This window comes from Lethenteron reissneri, chromosome 57 (genome assembly GCF_015708825.2).
Source record: "Lethenteron reissneri isolate LAM-NWPU_2019-01 chromosome 57, ASM1570882v1, whole genome shotgun sequence".
Taxonomy (NCBI): Eukaryota; Metazoa; Chordata; class Hyperoartia; order Petromyzontiformes; family Petromyzontidae; genus Lethenteron; species Lethenteron reissneri.
In genome coordinates this window covers 8,396,267-8,415,328 of record NC_083835.1, presented here as the reverse complement: position 1 = coordinate 8,415,328, position 19,062 = coordinate 8,396,267, and the positions used below count along the sequence as shown (strand labels likewise).

Below are 19,062 nucleotides of genomic sequence, written 5' to 3'. Positions count from 1 at the left end.
CTGAAGACATCCGAAAATTCAATGAGCAACCCGCGCAGCGCACCCAACTGTACCGCTGACAAATCGTCAGAGTCCGCGCACAGCGAATCAACCCAATCGAGGTCCTCCTTCAATGTAACGTTTTTCGTGGGACTCGGATCCGCCTGCGCAACCAGCCTCTCCTCCGCAGGGACCCGCGCCGCGTGAGCTAGCATGGTGCCCTGCTGAATGACGGCCGGCCGCGCCCCAGCGTTTAAAACCATCACAAACGGATCCCTGTCAGCCCCCACCAAAGTGTGAGCCACCGACAAATCGAGACCTCCAACAGCCCTATTAGAAGGACCCAAAAGCATGCCCTGTTCCGAGGCCTCCTTCACCCATGGCTTCCGCAACCGGAGGGGAATTAACATTTGTGAACCCGGGGGCACGTGCACGGTCTGTGTCGCTAACGCCTGTATGGTAGCGCACGCCGTCCGAATTTCATTAGGGCTCGTCAAAAATGAAATACGGCGACCCGATGGTAGTTCAATGCAACGCTGATCAATGAGAATTTTGATGGGCATTTTTGCCAAAAAATCAGTGCCCAATAGACAAGGGACCGCCAGGGAGGACGAAACAAAAACGGGTCCCGACAATTTGATATCACCAATGCAAATGGACGCCCTAATCTGACCGATAATGCCCAACGATCCCCCGTTAGCGGCGTAAAATGGCACATCCACCGGAAGAAGCGGACGACATTGTACAGGGAGAATATTATAAATGAGATCCGATATAATAGTCGCCAATGCCCCCGTGTCCACTAACACCCTGACCTCGACCCCATCAATAGATCCGGTAACGACGGATGAACCCGCTGAGGCAGCCACTATTCTGTGCCCCAACTCCGACCATTTAATGTCTCCCCGGTCCCGGCCGAATCGCCCTCTCTGAACCGAATCCCCGAACTCTACTCGGCTCTCCCCCGCCGCAACGCGACGACCCATATGTGCCGAGTATGCGGGCCGAGCATGTGAGGTGCCGCGACTTGCCGGGGTTTGCAGGGACGACTTGGGGCCTTGGTCGTCGTCCAGCCGAGGTCCCATGGCGCGCTGACGTGGGGCGCGGCAACCGGAGGCCACGTGGCCCCGGAGGCCGCAGTTATAGCAGGTGATGACAGTCGTCGGAGATCTCGGTTGCTCCAGCTTGCGGGCCGCTCGCAGAGGCGAACGACCCCCCGATCTCCAGTCCCCCGGTCGTCCCGCGATGAACGCCTCCTCTCGTGGGCTGACGACTTGGGGCACGGTGACAACTGGGCCCGGAGTTGAGGCCACGGCAGCGTTGCAGACGACTCCCTGTTTACGTTGAAGGACCTCGTGCGCTTGTATGCTTGTGGCGACCCGTAAGGATGAAATATCGGTCTCATCGGCCGTGTTGATGGGGACCCCCAGGTCCTGCGCCAACTTGAGTAGCTGCTCCAAAACCATGGCATCTTGGCCCTCCTCGTCCATACGAGGGAACGCGGCGTCGGCGAGAGCAAGCAACGCCGTGCGATAGGCGAGCACGGTCTCCGTGTCCGCCTTCCGTCTTGCATAAAAATGATGGCGGCACGCCGAGGGAGGACCATAGACCTTGGCCATGAGAGCCAGCGCATCCTTGAGCGTGGAGCGGTCCGACCTGCGTGCGGACGTGAAGGCCGCGAGCGCGTTGTCATCCAGCATGGCAGGCAGTGCCCGCAGTGCTGTAGCGTCGGACCAGGCGGACATCTCCTGATGCGCCAAAAATCTGCGCTGAAACTGGCTCCAATCCCCGCCTTCCGCCTTGAAGGCTGACAAAGTGGGAAGGCGCTGCTGAAAGATGAAGTCGTCCTCCTCCTCGTGCTTCCTCTCTGCCGCCCCGTCGGTGTGTAAGATGGCGGCCCCATCGGCGGGTGTGTGATGGCGGTCCGCCGCGCGCGTTGGTGACGTCAGCGGGCGCGCATGGAGAACCGCTGCCACGTGGTGATGGCCGTTCACGCCAAAAGTCGGTGCAGATGAAATGGCGGCCATCGCCAAATCGTTTTGGCGGGAATCTGCAGGGCGACCCTGCAGAACGTCGGCCGCCGTTCCCGCTCCTCCCGACGAGCTGATCTCCGCCAGGCTGGACGCGGCGGCGAGCAGCAGCTCCGCCAGACGGGAGTGCGCTTCGCGAAGCACGGCGTCAGTCCCCCGTCGCTCGTCCGGCGCCGTCGGCGGATCCTGTCCCGTGGGCAACTCCTCTTCCTCACCCCCCGATGCCAGCTGGCCCGCGTCGTCGAGGTTGTCCCCGTGGTCAATCCCGTGGGTCCGACGGTTCCTCCTTGTATCCATGCTTGGAAGACCGTTTCACTTCTGACGCCAGTTGAAGTATGGGAATTGACGGCAGGAACTTCTTGACGGGAACACACTTTTTATTAAATCTTTACGTGTCAAAATACAACGTGTAGTCTCCTTTCTTCCGACTTCACACTCCACTACTCTCGTGTAAACTCTAGGCCTCTGGCTACACACGATACCCTTCACTCGTGTAGACCCTATGCCTCTGGCTACACAATACACTCGACTCGTGTAGACCCTATGTCCCTGGCTACACACACTGCATTCGGCTCGTGTAGACCTTATGTCTCTGGCTACACACACTACACTCGCCTCTGGGTTACACAGAGTCCCGGTCCCGTTAGGACAGCGGGACTAGGTACCGCAGGGCCCTAGGTCTTCATCCCCGTCTTCATTCTTCGCTGGTTACATACTGCCCTCACGCCTGTGTGCATCCCCTTTTATAGCCCCTGCTCACGAGAGACGGAGCTGATGCGTAGGTCAACGTGAGCCTCGCTCCTTAAAGAACCAATCACGACGCACTCTCTCTACGATCCGTTTTCCCCAGCGCGTGTTAACACTCCTCCACCAATCACACCGCGCTGCCACCCGATCACTCCCTTTCAGCACGTCACCGGCCCACAGCCAATCAGTACCCCGTAACCCACGACCCCGCGCTGACCCCTGATCCTCCACCGTCAGCGCGCGTCACCACCTACACAGCCAATCATTACGCGCTGGCATACGATCTCTAATCCCAGCGCGTATCACCTCTACACTAGTAACGAATTGGCCACGTTCTGTTTACGTGACAAACCTTACTGATTTGCTGCATCGGGCGGTGGCTGGTTTAACGACACATTGATATTTACGCGATATAACCCAAAAAACCTGTATTATGGATATTGGTTGCGAAAGCCTACTGCGTGTTAAATTGAGAAAATGAATGTCAATACCGGTCCTTGCCCAGAGACATCTTGCAGTTCAACCAGCTACCTACTGCTCTTCACCGAATAGACATCTGTGAATAAGAGCTTCAGAGCTCATCGGATTCATCCAGTATACATATTCTGATTCATTGGTTCAAGTGGAAGACTCTGAACCTGCGGACGAGACACTGAAAGTGGAAACCGGCCCTTGACTAAGAAAAAAAAACAACATCTGGCAGTTTGCCAGCGTTGGTGCAGCAGTGAGTGTACTGTACTTCTGTGCTCCCACTGACTACGTGAGGTTTGGGGCCTTGTGGATAAACCCACTTTTCAAGGTGCCCTTGATCCAGACCAGCAGCTGCTCGGACTGTGACAGTTGCTCCAGGCACTCCAGCCTGGCAGGCGTGACCTCCATCAGGGTGTCCATGGCCGAGACCAGCTTGGAGTTGATGTGATTGATCTTCTTGCTGTGAAATTCCTCGTCCTGACGACAAAAGACGAAGCAGGCACCGTTTAGATGCCGATTGTAAACGATTGTAAAAAAAAAAGGAAAAAACGTGCATCCCTGTGACTGAGCGATCAGACCACCGCTGCCACAGGAGGACCCCCACGAGGGAGAGAGAGAGGGGGGGAGCAGACAGGCGAGAGATTGAGCCCCCCCTCTAGCAGGTATTCAGGCCTACTCTTTCCGGCTGGCCAGAACACTTGGAAGAGATGGAGTTACCCACACTTTTTCCGACCGGGGCGCGGGGAGGACTGACTCGAGAGCCGGGAGATAAACTAAACTTTTTAATTTACGAGGAAAGGCCCCAATAAGCTGTATAACTCTTTTTTCAGAAGCGACCGATCAAAAATGGTGTCAACGAAGTGGCTTATCATCATCATCATCATCATCACGTGGAAATGAATAGCGGCAGGCCAAATATTATAAACGTGTGACGTTGATTCTAAATGTGGAGGGAAACACGGGAGGACCCAAAGAAAATTTTCACACAACCACGGGGAGAGAGACACCGCAAACTCCAAATATACAGCAGGCGTCAGGGTAGGGATTGAACCCACGGCCTCCTGCATAGCAGGCGAGGTAGTTAACATCTCCTAGCTGTTGACACTGTGGCTTCCTGCCCAAGATGAGCATTGAGGCATTTGTGCTCATCTCCCGGCGGTGGAAATTCCACTTATTTTAATCGACCTCCCCCCAACCCCAGAGAGATGATGGGGTGCCTCAACCCTCGGCCAGGATTTGACATCGTGACCTCCCGACTGAGGCTTGGGCCTTCATTGGATCCGGAGCTGCCAAGGGCTGGGCTCACCCCCCCCCCCCTTCATAACAAAGACAAAGATCCCCCATATAGCCTTAACAAACTGTTGGAGGCAAGTGCAGTGACTGAGAGTACATCGCCACAGTGGCTAGGAGATCCCCACCCTGATGCGTGCTGCTGTATATTTGGAGTTCACGGTGTCTCTCTATCATTATCATCGCAGTGGTGAGATGTTACCTGCCTCGCCTGGTATACGTGGGGTCGTGGTTTCGATCCCGACCCTGCCGCTGCAGCCCGATGTATATTTGGAGTCTGCGTGTCTCTCTCTCCGTGATCGCGTGATTTTTTCCCCCCCACATTGAGAATCAACATCACGCATTTAGAATATCCGGCTGCTGCTATACATTTGAACGTGATAAGCCACTTACCTGACATATAATTTGTTATAGTCAGGTCGCTTCTGAAAGAGCTACACAGCTCAGTGGGCCTTATCTGATCAAATAAAAACAAATAGCAACAGTAGTAGTACTAGAGTAGCACCTATGAAGGACTGCACGGCGAATGAGTGGGTGGGTGCCCAGCACCACGCGTACCCCAAGTGGCGATGTTTGCACACTGCACTCGGTACTCTTGTGAGCCCATGTAGACAAAGGGCAATGCCCCAGGACCGGTTCAAATAAATCCCCCACCAGTGTTTACCGTGAGCTCAAGCAGGGCGCCGAAGTCTCCGGTCAGTCCCAGAACGTCCCTCACCGCCAGCACGGCCCTCACCACGCCCACCTTTGGCCACATCTCCTGGTACCGCGTGATCTGCCAGGCCCTCTGGGCGATCCACTCGGCATCCGGCGAGCCTCCCAGGCCGGCGGCCAACGCCGCCAGCTCGGGCCCCACATCAGCGGGGCGACCTTCGAGCACGGCGAAGAGGCGGCGGACGTCGTGGAGGTGAGCAGCACCATCGCGCAGCTCGACGAGCAGCGACCCGGCGGCGCGCAGCGACGGCCGCCACACCTCGAGCCACACGCAGTCGAGAGACGCGAGCGTCGGCGCACTGGCCGCCGCCAGCATCGCCACTGCCTTGTACGCCGGCCACCGGGTGCTGCGCCGGCGGGCGGCCTCCGCCGCCGCCAGGTGGAGAGCCCCGCGGTAGGCAGCCAGCGCCGCCTCCTTCCACAGCTGGTGGAAGGCCGCGCTGCGCGAGAGGAGTGAGCAGCCGCGGGCGAACTGGCACAGCTCAGAGCTCATGCGGAAGTGGGTGACCACGATGGCACCGCCGGAGTCGCTGCCCCTCCACCAGGCCGGGCCGCGCTTGGCAAGCACCAGGTCGCAGAGGGGGCACGGCACGAGGCTGCGCCTGCACCGACTCTCCAGCACTGACACGTCCACTAGGGCGTGGGGTGGAGGCGGGGGGGGGGGGGGGGGTAGACAACGACGCTCCTCCTCTTTTCAACGACGTGACGGTAAGTCTCTGGAAACCTCCTCCTCCCACCGTCCTCGTCCAGACTCTTTCCTGCCTCCAGCTCTTAGGGCACTAAAAACCTCGCTCAGTCCGAGGAGCACGCGGCACTCGTGGCTCGCACGATGCCCAAAACGCTCGGCATTTTGGGTCTCTGCTCAGCAGCAGGGATTTTTTTTAGGAAGCTCACCGCCTCCTTCACCTGAACCTCCGATGCGCATGACCCAAGACTGCATTCGAGACCCCAGTTTAATCACAACCGGTCTGTGTGAGTCTGCGGGGCTCCGTGTGAGTCAGTGGTTCTCCGTGTGAGTTAGTTGGTCTCCGTGTGAGTTAGTGGGTCTCCATGTGAGTCAGTGGGTCTCCGTGTGAGTCAGTGGTTCTCCGTGTGAGTCAGTGGGTCTCCGTGTGAGTCAGTGGGTCTCCGTGTGAGTTAGTGGGTCTCCATGTGAGTTAGTTGGTCTCCGTGTGAGTTAGTGGGTCTCCATGTGAGTCAGTGGGTCTCCGTGAGAGTCAGTGGGTCTCCGTGTGAGTCAGTGGGTCTCCGTGTGAGTCAGTGGGTCTCCGTGTGAGTCAGTGGGTCTCCGTGTGAGTCAGTCGGTCTTCGTGTGAGTCAGTGGGTCTCCGTGTGAGCCAGTGGGTCTCCGTGTGAGTCAGTGGGTCTCCGTGTGAGTCTGTGGGTCTCTATGTGGGTCTACAGATCTATATGTGAGTCTATTTGTCTCTATACGAGCCTACGGCCCTCACTATGCGAGTCTATGGCTCTCTCTATGCAACTCTACGGCTCTTTCTATGTGAGTCTACGGGACTCTAGGCGAGCAACCAGCACTTTCGATGTAACTCTGCGGCTCTCTCTTTGTAACTCTATGGCTCTCTATGTAACTCTATGGCTCTCTCTATGTAACTCTATGGCTCTCTCTATGTGAGCCTACGGATTTCTCTATGTAACTGTAGTGATATCCCGGATGTCACTGCATTGCCGGCCCTAGAGAGGCACGGCGTGCGATGTAGCGACATCGCGGGCACCACTCACATGTGGGTGCAGTACCGGCCCTAGAGGGGCTCGGTGAGCGCCGACTGACATAACTGAATTGCACCACGCTCTGCGTGCAGTGCCGGCCCCTACAGGATAGGGTGTGAGAGTGCCAGACACAGGAATGGGGTTATTATAGGCCGTGGCACTCTGGTTGACCCCAGAGGACACGTGACGAGTTAAGTCTACACAGGGGCCCCAGGTGAGGGCTAGGGGTGGTCACATCTCAGGGTCGAGATCCTGCTCGAGGATTCTAGAAGGTGGTTGTGGCTAAGGGTGGAGCCAGCCACGCCACAGAGGATATAAGCCGGGTCCCTGAGAGGGACCGGCTGCTGTTGTTCATCCTGAAGAAGTCTACATTCTATGTTCTACATCCTACAGAGTCTCCAACACGTGGATCTGGACCCAAGCTGTGGTCCGGTCAATTGTAGCTAGTAACTGTGTAATTAGTGAAGTTAGCCTGGTGGTCACCACCCTAGGTTGTTATTGTGTAAAGGGGCAGTTACCCCGTGTGTTGGTATTAATAAATGTGTTGCCTCCAAAGAATACGTCTGCGACTCAGTTGAACTCACTACATAACTCTCTGGCTCTCTATGTAACTCTATGGCTCTGTCTGAAGCCATTGACTCGGTGCACTCCGACGTTCCCCGGTGTTACCACGGCCGGAAGTCTCCGACCTCTGACCTTACGTGGCCACGATCTAACCCAGAGGGTTCCTCACCTTGGACGATGTCCTCAATCGCGTGGCACATGCGCACCAGAGCCTTGACATTCCGGACCTCCTCGTGCACCGCTGTCACCTCCTCCTGTCTCCGCGCCAGCACGAGTTCCATCTCTCGCCTGTCTGGACCTGCAGCGTCACCTTGTTTAGCCACGGGGTGGTGGTGGCGGTGGGGGTGGAGGGTTGTGGCGGTGGTGGTGGTGGCGGTGGTGGTGGAGTTGGTGGTGGAGATGGAGGTGGCGGTGGAGGTGGTGGTGGTGGGCACGCTGCTGCACATGGCTGCCTGTAGTGATCTAGAACTGTGAAGGCAGTAGCAGCGAGGGTTGGTGGAGCACACACGGATGGAGTGAAACTCCCTTTCCTAACCCTGTGGGTGGGTGCCGAAGAGAAGCCGTACCCTGGGTTTGCTAGGAGAAGGCGGCACATCAAATTGCGGACTAATCTCCATCTGGCACCACGGTAGCGAGATGTTAACTACCTTGCCTGGTATACAGGAGGCCCTGGGTTCAATCCCAACCCCGACGATGCCTTTATATTTTGCGGATTTTTCCTCCGGGTCCTCCGGTTTTTTCCCTCCACATTTAGAGACGTGCGTTGAGAGTGCTTGGCTGCTGAAAAATTCCCACGTGATGAACCACTCCGTTGAGCTATCATTCGTGACGGCCAGGTCCCGTCTGATACAGAGCTACGGAGCTCAATCAAATAAATGTAGTCTGCACACGGAGGATAGAGTGTTGCCCCTCACACGTGCGCGATTTCTGCGGGCACTCCAGTTTTCGCCCCACTTGTGAGCACTCATGAATTGGCCAGATTACGCCTTTAAATGCAGACGACCGCAGAGCTTGGGCAATTGTCGGTAGCACAGCTGCTGCTGCCTTGCTGCTCATCTTTGGTGCCTCCTCCTGATACCTCTGAGACGTCATCTCTCCGAGTCATCTCTCTCCGAGTCGTTCCTCCTCTCTCTCCCTCTATAAGAGTACGACGTCGCTATCGACGCCGAACACGTTAATGAACAAACTGCAGATCTGCGAGTGGCGAGCTAAGCCGGGGCCATCCCAGGACGCTCTCCACAGGCCGCAGCGCAACTCGACAGGCCCCACAAGAGCCTCCGTCCACACGCGGGCAGACAGCGACACCCTCGAGGAAAGTCAGGCTGACGCACTGATCGCAGCGACCAATCGCCATCGCCCGGGCAGCACACGCGGCGATGGGAACGCGCCGTCTGCAAACCGCCGGGGACAGGGGGGGGGGGAAATTCCCGTGCGCGCAACGCAGTCAAGGCGCTAATCCGCGGGGGTGCCATGATGTTTGGCCAGCGCTGGTGCACCGCGAGAGGCGCGGGGGTCGTCGTCTCACCTTGGCTCCTCATGGCGCTGTAGATGGCGCGGAAGCTGAGCGTGCTGTCTAGCACCAGCTGGAGGATGCCCAGAGAGACGGTGCCATCCAGGATCTTGCTGACCAGCTGCTGAAACGTCTTGAGGGCAGTCTGCATTAGCACCATCGCCTCTCTTGTCAGACTGTTTGTCAGACGTCGCTTGGTGCCTGCGGGGATCGTGTCATCATCATCATCATCGTCGTCATTCTCGTCGTCGTAGTCATTGTCGTCATCGTCGTCGTTATCATCATCATCGTCGTTGTCATCCTCATCATTGTCGTCATGATCGTCGTCATCATTGTCGTCATTATCATCATCGTTGTCATCACTGTCATTGTCGTCATCATCGTCGTAAGATCTCCCCCAACTTCCACGACAAAAATCCCAACTCGCGACGCTTTAAGTCGCCCCTCCCCTTCCCCGCCCAGAGCCGTGCGGTGGACAACTCAACCGTGCAGTCCGAGCAAGCGTGCCGAGTGCCTCCAGCCCAGCAGGTGCAGGACGACTTCCGCGTGCTCCTTGCTCGCTTGGCCATCCCTCCTCGGCCAGGCCTCCACCAGGATGCGCGACAGCACCTCGCCGCATTTCTGAAGCTCCTTCTCCGCCAGCCCCTCCTCCTCATTCTAGGGGAGAAAGAAAAAAGCCGCACGGAGAGAGGAATTCCTCTATGTAGTAATCGAGGTTGCCGCTCGGTTATCCTACGCAGGCGGATTGAACATGAAGCGGGTTTCTTCGCGTCTATCTACGCGTCTATCTACGCGTCTATCTACGCGTCTATCTACATGTCTGTCAGTCTCCATGTCTCGTACGTGTCTGCGTCGAAGTGTGTCTCTCTCTCTCTATACCTCTGGGTCTCTCTGCATCTCTCTATATTATCTCTCTGTGCATCTACACGTCTGTGGTGCTGCGTAGCTCATCAGCTGTCTGTCTGTGCCTACCTCCTCGTCTGCCCACTCATCTGGCATTGATGACCCGGAGGAAGTGGGGGCTGAGCCCCTCCCCCCTCCTCCTCCTTCAAACGAGCCCTTCCCCCATTATCTCATTGACATCAACATCGTGGTCTCCTCCCCTCACTATTACGGATATGTAACGTTAATTTAACGTGTATTTAGGTGTTATTATGCTATCGTGTAATGTTTATTCTGTGTTTAGTGAACAAAAGGATATCTTGGTGAGGCTATGGTGAGTGGGAACTGGCCGTGGTTCCCTAACCCCTACTTTACCAACCACAGATTTGCCTACCACAGCCGTTTCCAGGAACCTAACCTCCCGAGGTTGGTGAGGGATTGCTCTATTCGGCTGCTGCTTCAAATTTCCACACGATAAGCCCACTCCGTTGAACCATCAATTGTGGCCAAGGTGGCTTCTGAACAAGAGCTATGTAGCAGCTTGGTGGGCCTTACCTGCTTAAATGAAATTAGTTGAAGCGTTTAGTTTCATATGTCCGTTTGGGTATCTCTCTGTATCTCTATGTCTCTCTGTCTCCATCTATCTATGTGTCTGTATCCGTGTATGTATGCATCTGTCTCGTTGTCTCTCTGCATCTTGTCTCACTATTGTCATCTCTGTGCATCTGTATCTCTGTCGTTATGGGTGTGTCTCTTTGTATCTCTATGTGTCTCTCTACGTCTCTGTCTTCGTGTCTTCTCTGCATCCTGTCTCACCATGTCATCTCTGCGCATCTGCATATCTGTGGCTGTGTGTGTCTATCTCTCTGTATCTGTCTGAATTTCTACGCGTCTCTCCACGTCTCTGTCTCCGTGTCTCTCTGCATCTTGTCTCACCATAATCATCTCTGTGCATTTGCATCTCTACCGTTGTGTGAGACAAAGGCGGCCGTGGGCGGCGCTGGCCACCCACCCCTATCATGTGCTACCGTAGCGGCCTTCACAGGCACAGCTACTCGAGAACAGCGCTTGCCCCCCCCCCAACAGTCTGCTCACGCTGTACAGGGGAAGGGGGGGTGGTGGAGGACCATTGTGTTTGTCTAATCTCTGTGCATCCCTCTGTCAAACTCTGTCCCCATGCCCCGTCTCGCACCTGGCAGATGGACCACACGGTGTCCAGAGCGGCGCTCTCCAGGCAGTCGTAGAGCACCGGGTGAAGTGTCGCGCCCTTCCGCCTTGCGCGGAGGAACACGTCGAGCTGCTGCTGCGGCTCCTCCTTGCACGTGCACACACGACAAAAAGAGAAAGATCCCCCCGTGTAGATTGTAACAAACTGTAGGGGGCAAGTGCTGTTAGTGAGTAGTATCACCTATGAAGGCTGGAATGGCACACAAGGGGGTGGGTGGCCAGCATCACACCAGACCGCCTTTGTCTCCCCAGTGGCGGTTTACTTACACACCGCACCGGGTACTTATTTGAGGCTGAGTCGACCTAGGGGAGGCCCCAGGACCTGTTCGGATAATAATCACTGGGTATTGGCCGTGAGCGGGAATCGAACCTTGGCCACCGGGTTCATAGCGCATCGTGCTAACTGCTACACTACCGCTCCCCACAACACACACGCACCCTGCACATGCACTTATGTCATTGCAGCAGCCCTACGACAAAATATACTCGGGTCAATTATTAGCGAGCCTCTGCCCGAGACTGGGGGCGCTGTGTAAGTCAGTGGGCCTCTGGGCTTGCCTCTGGGTTTCTGCCCGAGACTCTGGGCTTCTGCGTAAGCCAGTGGGCCACTCTGTGAGCCTGTGGGCCTCTGGGCTTGCCCGTGGGTCTCTGCGCAAGCCAGTGGGCCTATGCGCTTGCCTGTAGGCCTCTGTGTGAGCTAGTGGGCATCTGGGCTTGCCTGTGGGTCTCTGCGCAAGCCAGTGGGCCTAGGTGCTTGCCTGTAGGCCTCTGTGTGAGCCTGTGGGCATCTGGGCTTGCCTGTGGATCTTTGCGCAAGCCAGTGGGCCTATACGCTTGCCTGTAGGCCTCTGTATGAGCCTGTGGGCATCTGGGCTTTCCTGTGGGTCTCTGCGCAAGCCAGTGGGCCTATGCGCTTGCCTGTAGGCCTCTGTGTGAGCCTGAGGGCCTCTGGGCTTGCCTGTAAGCCTCTGCGTGAGCCTCCACGTGAGCCTCTGCGCACACAGAGAGCCCCGCAAGCTCTCCCCACATGCAGGCCTCTGGCGAGTTCGGCTCGTGTCACGCAAGGGGACATCGGTCGCCTGTCCAACGAGGCGCGGCTGTGGAGTTCACGCCGAGTCGCTGCGGGTTTACGGGGCAGAGGTCGCGGCCGTCCTTCCTGCTCTTAGGGCGGTGCGCAGTGGACGGGCGGATCGGGGTTGGGCCCCGGTGCACGGGGGTGTACCTGGGTGACACGGCCCCTGGCATGGCTGAGCAGCTGCCGCACCCACAGCCGTTGGAGGTCGGCGTTGCTGAACTGGACGCCGAGGAACGCGCTCCAGATCTGGACAGAGATCAAGGACAGAGGCAAAGATGATCACCCCCCACTCCACCCCACTCCGTCCCAGAGAGAACCTTTCACGGACTATAGGGATAAGTGTCTATTATGGACAAGTGTCTGATTGCGAACAGAACCTATGAAGGGAGTGGGTTGGCCAGCAAACAAAGCCCCAGCGACAGTGCCGGAGTATCCTAGTAGCAACAGTAGCTACTACATATGTGTTACTACATATGTTGTAGCTACTACATATTTAGTAGCTACAACATATGTTGTAGCTACAGGCCCCGCACTTTCAAGGGCCCCGCGATAACTGCTTTCAAGCTAACAATTCCAGTTCAGTGATTTTGCACTTGCACTATTACTTTAGGACTTTACCGCCTTCAACTTTAATGAACGACCGGGAGTTTAAAGTTAGCGATTTGTCGTATTATCTGGCTCTATAGCAAATGAAAAAAATACAATTACTTAATTGTGCAAGTAAAAAATGTGTAAATTTTGATTTAAAGCTTTCGTGACTGCAGGGATTCATATTTTTGGTTCTTTCGGTAAAGTCACGTAGATTGGAAACAATAAAATAATAAAAATATAAAACAATAAAATTCTCACGACGTTTCGACTGCAACACAAGCAACCATCATCAGGTGTGAAAAGCACAGCAAGAAAATTTGAAAAAAAGGGCGGATTTTTCTTTACGTCAAGCATCGTGGCAGGCAACTCATTTGAGGCCGAGTCGACCTAGGGGAGGGCCCCCCAGGACTGGTTACAGATAATCGTCGACGGTGTTGGTGGCGGCCGTGAGCTGGACTCGAACTTGGGTCGCCGGGTTGGTAGGTGGTCCGGGGTGGCTAGGAGGTCAGAGGTTCTGAGCTGGCACGCCCGCGATCTTGGGTTCGAATCATTCCCGTCATCATTTAAGCAGCTTTTTTTTTTTAATCGGGGATTACAATCGCAGACAATCAGTTATGATTCTGTAGCTCGGCTCGAAATTATTTAGGCCTTTCTCAATGAGGAAGGAGAAGGGGCACCATTAAAATCCAACGGTGGTGTCAAGAAAACGCACTTGAACCGACTCCGTAGCTGTCAACCCGTACGGTTTAACCCCACATTCTTGAACAGGGAAATATAATTTTCCAGGTCCATTCGGTGAACAGCCGTTTCAATACGGGCACGAAAAAATGTGTCTATTTGTTTGTGTTTCTCCCTAGTAATGGGACTTTGTAGGATGAACGTTGAGATTTATAAGGGACACGGGGTGACCAATAAGGTCTGACTTGGTCAGAATTCAGTCGCCTTGTTTGGTTCACGGCTCAGTACGAAAAGCGGCCGGCAGATAAACCACCTGTTATGACGTTAGTGTAAGCATGCTGGCTTGGCGGTTGTGCAAGTGGAAAAAATAATGGGGGTAACGTATCAATCTATGTGGTGGCTTGGCTTGGCTCGGGTGTGTAGTGTAAAAATGAAGGGTGTGATGTATCAATTGATGTGTTGGCTTGGATCAGCTCGGGAGTGGTAGGGGGTAACGTGTGAATCAATGACGTTAGAGGTCCCGTGCTGACTCGGCTCGTCTTTGCCAGTGGGGAAAAAAAGAAAAAAGGAGGAAACGAAATGAACCCCAGAGGCACCTCCAGCTCAAGTGGCTCCTGCAGTGCCGCGTTGGCACTTTGCGGCACCAGCAGACGGTCGGGCAGCAGGGCGGCGACGCACAGCGCCACCCGCTCCAGGGCCTCCCGGCAGGCCCGCACCGCTGGCTCCCCGACGGGGCCCTGGGGGTCGGCCGTTGGCCCCCCGGAGCCATCCTGCGTCTGTGGAAGAACAAAAAAACCCCCAGGGGGCGCCCGGCCGACAATTTGACAATTATGATGATGATGATACGCTGATGGCGGGACCAAGCCTTCGGCTGTCTCACCTCCTGCCCCTAGCAGCAACTATTTGATTGCCAAAGGTTAAAACCTGTTCTTATTTTTTCATACTTTGATAATTCCAAAAAAGGTCCCATTTTGTAGCTGATCTGATACGTGCATTGTCTTGGTACCGTTCACCTTTTGGCAATCTCTGGTCTGACACTGGTGGTGAGACTAGGCCCTAAAGAAGGCTGTCTCTGGTGTAGACCAATCCGTTTCAAAGACAATGCCCATATATTATCAGAGCGTATTTTTGGTTGCATGTTTATCACGATTCCTTGCAAAAGGTTTAGATTTGGTGTTTAAACATCTACAACAACTCCTGTTTTATTATTGCCAGAAAGGCGCAAACACCAACACCTATTTATTCACGCTGTTATACCTGGTTTTGAAACGGTGTTCTTGGCGGTGGTGGCGGCAGTGACGGCGATGGCCGTGATGGTGCCTGCGGGCGACTGGCGGACTCAAGTCCTGCTGCGTCCACGCTGGCTCGAAGCAGCCTCAGGCCGCAGAGCAGGAGCTCCGCGGAGGTGTGGGCCACCGCGCAGGTGAGCTCTACGGCACGTGTCGACTGCTCCAGCACGGCCACGCCGTCACCTCCCAGCCCTGGCGACCTATTCCCGGAGATACGCCGTGGGAGGACGAGGGTACCCGGACACAGCCCGACAACATCAGGTATAGAAGTGGCCATCGGGGATACATGAACGATGACGGAGCCACCGTACGGTGGCGGTTCTTACATTTGTGAACACTGTTCTGCACAACGCGGAACGCGCACACACCGTTGTAACGCGTAACGCACTCCGTTATAGTGCGTTCTTTAGAACGGATGACAACGATCTACTTTCTTGCGCTGTGCGGTTGGGCGGAGCGACACGGTAGTGCAGGGGTGAGGACCGAACGAACGTTGAAGATCAAATATACATATCGGGAAATGTCATGGCCAGTAGCACCATGTGGTTTTAAATTGTCCACTTCCTTACCTCTTCCTCCGAGTGCTCTCGATCGACCTCGTGGCACTCTGTAGCATTTCCACGAGGGCCTGCGAGTAAAGAGAACCGCGTGCACGGGCGCGTTATCTGCTTGGGTTGTGACGTCACTGTACGGCGAGCCGCCGCTTGCGCGCGCCGCGGCGCTCACACTGACGATGCGTTTTCGCACGCAACGCGGAACGCGTGCGCCGTTGGAACGCAGATGGGGCGCGCCATTATAGTGGTGCACGCGTTCCACGTTATAACGGGGCACGCGTTCCACGTTATAACGGTGCACGCATTCCCCGTTATAACTGTGTATGCGTATTCCACGTTATAACGGTGTACGCGTTCCCCGTTATAACGGTGCACTGCATTCCCCGTTATAACTGTGTACGCATTCCCCGTTATAACTGTGTACGCGTATTCCACGTTATGACGGTGCACTGCATTCCCCGTTATAACTGTGTACGCATTCCCCGATATAACTGTGTACGCGTTCTACGTTATGACGGTGCACGTTTTCCCCATTATAACGGTGTACGCGTTCCCCGTTATAACGTTGCACGTGTTCCCCGTTATAACGGTGTACGCATTCCCCGTTATAACTGTGTACACGTTCCCCGTTATAACGATGTACGCGTTCCCCGTTACAACTGTGTACGAGTTCCACATTATAATGGTGCACTGCATTCCCCGTTATAACTGTGTACGCATTCCCCGTTATAACTGTGTACGCGTTCCACGTTATAACGGTGCACTGCATTCCCCGTTATAACGGGGTATGCATTCCCCGTTATAACTGTATACGCGTTCCACATTATAACGGTGCACTGCATTCCCCGTTATAACTGTGTACGCGTTCCACGTTATAACGGTGTACGCGTTCCACGTTATAACGGTGTACGCGTTCCACGTTATAACGGTGTACGCATTCCACGTTATAACGGTGCACGCGTTCCACGTTATAACGGTGCACTGCATTCTCCGTTATAACGGTGTACGCGTTCCACATTATAACGGTGCACTGCATTCTCTGTTATAACGGTGTACGCATTCCCCATTATAACGGTGCACGCGTTCCCCGTTATAACAGTACACGCGTTCCCCGTTATAACTGTGTACGCATTCCCCGTTATAACGGTGCATGCGTTCCACGTTAGTACAGTGAGCACACAAATGGATGCCGGAGGAATCCCATGAGCTGCAAAGTTATTTTTTTTCCCCTCGCAAGCCACAGATGTCCAGCAGGGGGCGCGTGGTCCCCAAGCCAGTACGACGAACAAGAATGAGGATGGGAGGGGGGAACCACGATCGGAGCGCACAGCGCTGTCTCTAGTGGGGGGGGGGGGGGGGGGTCGAGAAAACCACGTGGACCCCTCCCACCCACCATCGCGACGCCTTTAAACTAAACCGGAAATATTGTATCTGACGCCGTGACGTCCACGCGCTGGGCCCCCCAAAGCGCTGGGCCCCCTAAAGCAGCTCCGGGAGTGCACCTGCAACCGCCAGCTACCATTCACTAGCGCCAGCACGCTGCTGATCAGCCCATGGTCTGCCTGACCCCAGCGCGAACTCAAGATCCTCCAAATCGGGAGACGGAGAGCCACGGTGGCGAGGAACTGCCTCGCCGAGCATACAGGATGTCGGTGGGTTCTGATTCCAAACCTGACGATGCCTGCTGTATGTTGCGTGGATTTTTGTCCACAGTTAAAATCGAAGTATTTGGCTGCTGCTAGAAATGGCCACGCGACGGCGATGATGATGCCAATTCGTCCAGCTGTTATTTGTGATGGCCAGGTCGCTTGTGAAATAATGATCTACGTAGCAGCTCAGTGAGCCCCTTACCTGTTAATAAAAATAATTGTTTATTTAATAAAATAATTTAGTTACATTTACATAAAATTGCACAAAGAGACATAAAATTGCACAAAGAGACGGAAAAACGAGCACGTGGATCGGAGTACGATGCACAGACACGCCACGGCTCGATAGGACGGTAGCCTACGGCCACGCGAATGGAATGGCAGCCAGGGAATGGAACGCGTCCGGAGAGGAAGTCCGACCCGAGAGACGGAGTGATGGAATCGGTTTGCGTGTGTGCAGCCATGAGGCACATTGCCACAAGACCACAGGCTCACGAATGGGTGGCAGCAGCTTGAGGAAGCCTTCATCCAGCAGTTGATTGATCATGGCCGATGATGACGAAATACATATTGCCAATGCGAGAGTGGGCGAGTGGGGGAATGAGGGAGCGGGTCAGGGAGGGAGAGAGTGAGTGAGTCGGTGAGGGAGTGAGCGAGTTAGTCGGTGAGGGAGGGAGTGAGGGAGGAAGTGAGCTCATCTCCTCACTTGTTCCTCAGCCTTGATGGGTCTCCTGCATGAGAAGACGTGCAGGCGGTAGCAGGCCGTCCGCACGACGTCCAGGGGCACTAGCGGCAGAACGTCCACGATGGCCGCCACGCCGGAGGAGGGCATCACGCACAGCACGCTCCGAGACAGCAGCCGATCCATATCGAGCAGGAACGAGTGCTCCACCAGCAGCTCCACCAGTCGCCTGGGGATGAGAGGTGTGGGTGGTTGGGGGTCGGTGGCGTGGGGGGGGGGGCACGGTGAGCCCATGGGGAGGGCTCCACAGCTGTTGCTTCTGGCAGCAATAAAAGTTGTTTAAAAGTCAAAAGTCTCTCTCTCGCCCGCTCGCTCTCTCGAGAAACCGGCACCGTCACCGCAGACCTTGCCGCCCATCGAAATTCATTCAAACACCCCTCGCTCTCGCGCTCTCTCTCCGTGCCGTCGCCAATGTGGTCGCTCGCCCAACGTGGTCGCAGCACCTACCGCTTGCCCTCCTCGTCTTGGCGGATGTGATTCCTCGTGTCGACGTACGGGATGCCCTCAAGCCCGGCCCAGATGTCCTCCTGCTGTTCCTCCTCCTCCTTCACGACGGGGCCAAAGGGCTCCACGTGCCCCCTCAGCAAGTGGAGCACAGGCAGAGTCAGGAGCCAGTCGACGACCCCGGCCGCGATGCAGCGTGCACAGAGGCCGACCAGCACGGCGACAGGCCTGGGTGGGGTAGGGTGGGCGGTTGGATGTTGGGGGGTGGGGGGGGTGTGTAGTGGTGGGACGTCCATGTAATTGTAAAGGAAAGCCGACACAAGGTTGCAGGGGGTTCGTCTTTTATTCCTTTTCTCCAGTCCACACGTGTCCCCAGCCGTCTTAATCTCGTTCCTGCCAAGATCCCCTCTTCCCACCCGTTCTCACTTCTATCTCCTCGCTTGCTCCTACCGTCCCACTCCCCTTCCTATTGGTGGGAATCCTTCCCCTGACATCCCTTCCATAATTAACACGCGGTAGTTGTTTTCGGTGTCGGTCCAGCGTCTTGTATCGCCAGCGGACTAAGGTCCCATTGCTTTGCCTCCTTGCGCCATGACGGGTCCTCGATGCACGCCTACGTGCATCTCGCACCGTGTGGGGCAAGGGGGGTGAGCCGGGCTGTGGACGCGAGCGGGCACGCGCACATGGCGTGGAATTTCGAAACGAACCCGCGGGCGAGCGTTGGACTCGCCGAGCGATGCGGACAAACACCGGAGTTGGGGACCGACAGAGGCCAAGTTTGGGGGGGGGGCGGTCTGTGGGCCTAGCGTTGGTGTTGTGGGTCTATTGAGCGAGATTCGTTCATGTTCGTCGGCATGCGGGTCGTAGATGGACGGGAGAGACTGTTTCCACCTACCACCAA

The 19,062-nt window shown here is 55.7% G+C and overlaps 1 protein-coding gene across 1 annotated transcript in view; it reads right to left on the bottom strand.

The window, feature by feature from the left end:
• Positions 1-9,190, bottom strand: part of LOC133357228 (E3 ubiquitin-protein ligase RNF213-like) — an 86,873-nt gene extending 77,683 nt beyond the window's left edge. Inside the window, exons 1-4 of the mRNA XM_061575057.1 lie at positions 9,046-9,190; positions 7,690-7,830; positions 5,182-5,864; positions 3,548-3,704 (exon numbers count right to left, since the gene is read on the bottom strand). Of these exons, the coding sequence (XP_061431041.1) occupies positions 3,548-3,704; positions 5,182-5,864; positions 7,690-7,830; positions 9,046-9,190 (1,126 nt within the window). The remainder of the gene's footprint in view (positions 1-3,547; positions 3,705-5,181; positions 5,865-7,689; positions 7,831-9,045) is intronic.
• Positions 9,191-19,062: the final 9,872 nt, after the last annotated feature.